Source organism: Monomorium pharaonis, chromosome 4, assembly GCF_013373865.1.
Source record: "Monomorium pharaonis isolate MP-MQ-018 chromosome 4, ASM1337386v2, whole genome shotgun sequence".
In the NCBI taxonomy this organism is placed as follows: Eukaryota; Metazoa; Arthropoda; class Insecta; order Hymenoptera; family Formicidae; genus Monomorium; species Monomorium pharaonis.
The window spans coordinates 14,300,788-14,306,872 of record NC_050470.1 but is presented as its reverse complement, the minus strand read 5'-3'; the positions used below and the strand labels follow the sequence as shown (position 1 = coordinate 14,306,872).

General features: G+C 35.3%; 1 protein-coding gene across 1 annotated transcript in view; it reads left to right on the top strand.

Annotated features, from left to right (window-relative positions):
- The window catches only part of LOC118645059, a 23,229-nt gene extending 17,352 nt beyond the window's left edge, over positions 1-5,877 (top strand). Inside the window, exon 3 of the mRNA XM_036285385.1 lies at positions 4,857-5,877. Coding sequence (XP_036141278.1) covers positions 5,316-5,849 — 534 coding nt within the window. The 5' untranslated portion in view covers positions 4,857-5,315 and the 3' untranslated portion in view covers positions 5,850-5,877. The remainder of the gene's footprint in view (positions 1-4,856) is intronic.
- Positions 5,878-6,085: the final 208 nt, after the last annotated feature.

The following is a 6,085-nucleotide window of genomic DNA, read 5'->3' as shown; positions in this document are numbered from 1 at the left end:
AATGGAAGACCTACAAAAAATAATACGAGGTGGAATGCAGGCGTCAGCGGAAAATGTGCGCGGCAGTTACAGTGAGGCAATAAAGAAAAAGAAGGAAAACATCATAATCATCAAACCGAAGACTCAGCAAGAAAGTGAGACCACTAAAAAATAGATGTGAAAAATGTGAGACTAAAAAAATAATAAAAGAAAACGTTAATATTAAGAATATGCCAATGGGGATAACAAAGGTACGAAAAGGAAGAGAAGGAACAGTAATTCTAGGATGTGAGACCGGAGAAGAAATAGATAAATTAAAAGATGTAGTACAGTCTAAACTAGGTGACAATTATAATGTTACAGAATCACTACAAAAGAAGCCGAAAATAAAAATTGTTAATATTAGCGAGAAAGAAATAGAGTTGGATGACAATGAGCTAATAGATACAATAAAGAAACAGAATAGTATTGGTGAATCTCATATAAGCATAGTTAAGAAAATCCCGAAAAGAAAAAATATGGATGATAATCAATCTAGAAGAAAAGGAAAAGTAGGTAGATCTTTAATAATTGAAGTAGATGAAGTAACACATGAATTGATGTTAAAAAAAGAAAAGTTGAATATAGGCTCGAGAAAATGTCCCGTGTTCAATCACTTTAGCATAAAGAGATGTTTCAAATGCTGGGGATTCTACCACATTGCAAAAAACTGTACGAGAGATGAAACGTGTCATAAATGTACAGGAAAACATAAAGCAAGTGAATGTAGAGAGAAGCAGAACAAATGTGTAAATTGTATGTTTAAAATAAAAACATATAATTTAAAAATAAAAGACGATCATGATGCTCTGGATCCGGAATGCCCGACATACAAGAGGGCTATCAAAGAGGAGAAGAGGAGAGGTGGATGGGAAGCCAAAAAATAGCAATGACAGAAAGAAGAAGATCAGATAATATATACAAACGCGCAAAGTTTAATGGCACATAAGGACGAGATACAGCATCAGATTATGAAGAAATTAAATCCGGCAGTTATTGCATTGTCGGAGTCGAGACTGATTGCGGAAATTGAAGACAGTGAAATAAGTGTACCGGGATACAGTGTAGTTAGATGCGACGCGGAAAATAGAAATACAGGGGGGTTGCTCTGTATGTAAGAGACGATATCAAGTATGAAATAGTAGTATTGAAAAAATTAGAAAGGATTGTGTTGTGCGTTGCAATAGAAGTAAAAGAGAAATCGTTTAAAGGAGTGTTAATAGTAATATATCATTCACTGAGTGCGTCACATGGAGAGTTTATAAGATTCTTAGAGGAGGTAGTAGAAGAATTAACGATAAAAAAAAAGTGTATAATATGAGGAGACTTTAATATAGATTGTATGACAGACTCTTATTATACAAATAAACTGCTAACGACTATGCAAAGTCTAGGTATGAAGCAATATGTTGATAAACCAACGAGAGTTACCGAAAATAATAAAACAATTATAGATCTAGTTTTTGCGAATAAAGATATAAATGTAGAAATCAAGTACGAACCTAAGATAACGGATCATGCGTGGATAAAAGTCGTGATAAATACGAACAAGATTGTAAATATAAAGAATTCAGTGGCAGGGATTATAGTAGATATAATGCGGATGAGTTTATTAAGCTAGTGGAGAGTAATTTAGAAAAAGGATATGATTTAGATATTAATAAGTTAGATATTAATGTAAGGGCAAAAAATTTAATTAATAGTATTGTAGATGCGCTAGACATCTCAGCACCTAAGAAAATTTTCAGAATACCGAAAATATGGGAAAGGAAAAATGGTATTCAAAGGAAATAGAAGAGCTAGCGACTAGAAGAGATGAGGCTTATAGAAAAGCACTGTACGATAGCACGGAACAAAACTGGCAACAATTTAAAATAGAAAGAAATGCAGTAGTTAGTTTAATTAGAACAAAGAAAAAAGAATATTATCAAAACATGATTGAGCATAATAGTAACAATCCCACAACTATGTGGAAATCATTAAAAAAAATTTATTAGAGGAGGACCAATAGGCGCGAAAATTGTAGGAAAAATAGATTTTGAAATATTAGACAATAATATAGAGTGTGATATAGCTGATAAATTTAACTTATATTATATACAAAGTATTAAAGACACAATAAAATCTATAGGTAAGAATTATACAACGAGCACAAATAAGAGAACTATTTATTGTATTGAAAAGAAGGGAGAGCTAGAAAAATTTGAGTCAATTACAACAGAACAAGTAAGAAAGTTCATTAGGGAATTACCAAAAAAGAAAGGTACAGAAGAAGGAATAACTAGCAATATGTTAAAAACAGTGTTTTGTGTCATAGAAGAAAAATATTGTGGTATAATGAAAAATGTACAAAATTTTAATAAAATTTTCTTTTCCCCCAAAAACAACAAATAATTTAATTTTTCTACAAAAGTAATGATATGAAGAAAATGCGCCAACCATGAAAATGGATGTTTATACAAACTAAAACATCCACTTTTACAAATAATTATTTGTACAAATATTATAAATAAATATTTTAATACAAATTTTACTACAAAAACTTGGCGCCGCTAAACCGAATAATTTGCCAGCTCTCTTTCTTTTTCTTTAGGTTTAGCGGCGCCAAATTTTTGTAGTAAAATTTGTATTAAAATATTTATTTATAATATTTGTACAAATAATTATTTGTAAAAGTGGATGTTTTAGTTTGTATGAACATCCATTTTCATGGTTGGCGCATTTTCTTCATATCATTACTTTTGTAGAGAAATTAAATTATTTGTTGTTTTTGGGGGAAAAGAAAATTTTATTAAAATTTTGTACATTTGTAGTGCCAAATTAAAATTATTTTGTACAAAAATAGATCTTTGAGGGCGTTTCATGCGCGCGTATACTTGGCGCTTTTTTATACCTTTTTTTTAAAAAGGTAATTTTGTTGGGATTTCACTCATTTTGTAGTGTCAGATATCTCATTTCTTTTTATAATATATATAAAAGTTAACGTTACTTTAAATAATATTGGAATATTAAATATATTCTAATTTTTTAAATATAAATGTATAATAAGTGTGCTAGAAGGATTTGAAAAAGAGAGAGGGAAGGCGAGAGAATAATATTGCGTAGTAAATCTTTTAAAAAATGTCTATCCCAAAACACTTTATTATAATACTTTTATAATTATGTTTATTGTTCTCTTACAATTATTGGCAATAAACCTATTTTGTCTGTGTTTCACTTAATGCTCTTGGAACATACATATGCCGGCTTGTAATGGTGAACAATTTACACATATTTGTTATTTATACGTATAAATAAATTATAATTATTGTGCTAGAAAAAGTATTATTGTTAAATTAAGAAAGAGAAAGAGAGAGAGAGAAAGAGAGAAAGAGAGGGAAGGAAGGGAGAATAATATTGTGTAGTACTGTCTATCCCAAAAAACAATTTATTATAATTAATGCAATTCTTTTCATGCATTCAAAAAGACATTAAAAAAATTTTTTATTTGTAGTTAAATTATAATTGTACTTTTAAAATTATGTTTATTGTCTTTTACAATTATTGATAATAAACCTTTTGTCCATGTTTCACTTAAAGCGCTTGCAACATATTTTGTCCATGTTTCACTAAAACGCTTGCAACATATAATCATGTGCCGGCTTGTAATAATGAACAAAGCGTGGCTGTCACAGAAACTTCTCAAGTTTGCCAAGCTGACATGATTATATGTTCGAAGAGCATAATAAGAACAAAATAGATTCATTAACAATAACTGTAAAATTTTGAATATGATCTGTGAATGTATGAAAATTTTTCTTACCATATAGAAATTTTAAATCCAAACTAAATAGTGAGCATTGTAGTATTAAGAAAGAGTAACAAATTATTACTATCCAGTACTAGTAGCTTACTCAGTAACATTGTAGAACTAGTAGCTTTGTAAGTAATGTTGTAGAATTAGTGATTTTGAACGCTTCCTGCTGCTCTTCAGTCAACTTCAGCTTCTTTAAAATTGGCTTAAGTCTAACAAGGGGACCTTACGGGTCATGGAACACCGATTTTTTTTATACTTATAGGATTTGAAGATCAGTACCCGGACTTCAATTTCCTAAAGCAGTACGATGCGCTTCTCAAAAATACTCGAGAAAATCGATTTTGAAGATTTCCGATATCTGTAAGTACAGAAAATTTTAACCTATTGTCAGAGCCGCTCGTAGCCAAGCGCACAGAGCTCTAGTTTCGTAAGCGCGGAGTCGCTGGTTCGATTCTCGTTCTGGCCTCAATTTTTTTTTCATAAGTTTGTTATGAGTGACACACTCATAACGATAAGGTGTCAGTAACACGATGACGTAAGTCGGTCAGCTGCAGTCAGCATCGAGCGCATCGCGCGAGGTTTCGCGCAATCCGCTCGACAATTAGCGCAATGCTCCTTAGACAGCACTTGCTGTCTAAGCAATAATTTGGAATACTGACCGATTTACGCCCTCACGCAATCCTCCCCTTCTTTCGATCCAACTACCGAATTATCGGATATATAAACCGGCGAAAGAAGGTGAGGATCGGGTCAATCCGAAGTAGACAAACTAAGACTACACACGACACTCTGCTTTGCGGGGTCGTGTATCGCCGAGATAACTTATACTAAATATACAACCACGACACTCTGCCTTGCGGGGTCGTGGACAACAAGTTCCTAGACGCGACACTCTGCCTTGCGGGGTCGCGATCTAACTATTGTAACTGAATACAAGAATAAAAGTGTTCAAGACAAATAACGGTGTATGTGACGAAATACCTTCCTCGCGAGATCTCTGGCAGCGATCCCAAAATCGTACTCACAACGAGGGGTACAACAGTGGTGGCAGCGGTGGGGATTTGCACTGCCAAAAGGAAGATCCAAGAGGAACCAAGCGTCACCGAGCAATCAGCTGTACAGGCCAGGAAGCCAGCCACGCCGGAGCGTACATAGCGCGTCAGCGATAAGAGTAAAACTCGAGACGACGCCGAGACCTACCACGACAAGGCTCAGCTGATCGCCGCACCATGCAGCTCATCGTACTTATGTAAGTCCGACAAACATTAAATTGTAACGCGAAACAAGCGTAAGACGACATAAAATTGTAACACGAAATATCGGTTGACCCCCGGTAACTGCAATTACCGTAAAAGAAATAGCTAGGATAGCTGCTGTAATTCAAAGGCATACGCACTAGCACAACGCGACATACGCGATATTACAAAATAAGCCGTAACGCGAACTCAGCACGCACGCTTATAACCAAACGTAAATGTCCACCAAGTAAAACATTGACAATATGGACACACGTTCATTAACGGGGACAGACGTAGCGGGACGGTCGGCACGCTCTCCGTTACATGCGTTACCCCGCGTAATCCGGGAAGAACCCGAAGAAAAAGCACAAGAGCTTCAGGACTCACACGAGCAAAATGGAAATACACCGGCAACGCCACAAATAAATAGGCGACCGATATACCCCATGGAGAACATGCTCCATGAGCTATTAATTGAAATTCGCAAACTTCGTTCTCAACTTGGAAATCAAAACGAAGTCCACTCTCCGCCGAGGAAAATGGCCAGGAATACGCGACGCCTTACTAGCCACACGCTAGATCCTTCACATGGGCGATCGTTCAGAGATTTACGGCACCAGCACGGATCACACATCCAATATTCAAGCTTAAAAGAAGCACGAAATATAATCCCCGAGATTAATAAGACTTCGAGGGATTGGACAACTCAACATTATGAAACAATCGCAAAAGCAAGCGCAGAAGGAAAGGTCAAGGGACCTAATCCACGAACCAATGGACACAAGAAAGAGGTCTAAACTGAATCTCAGCAGAATAATCATAAACCGACTTCCCAATGCGAAAAGTGCGGGAAAACTGGCCACAATGAACGAGAATGTCGAAACAGTCGACATGCCAAACAGTTTAAATTACCGAGACCGAAAGGACGCTCTCGCGTAAATACATTAAACGCATACTGCGATTATTGCAAAAAATCCGGACATGCCCGGAACAAATGCTGGAAATTACACGGGCACCCTAAAAAAGAAGGTGA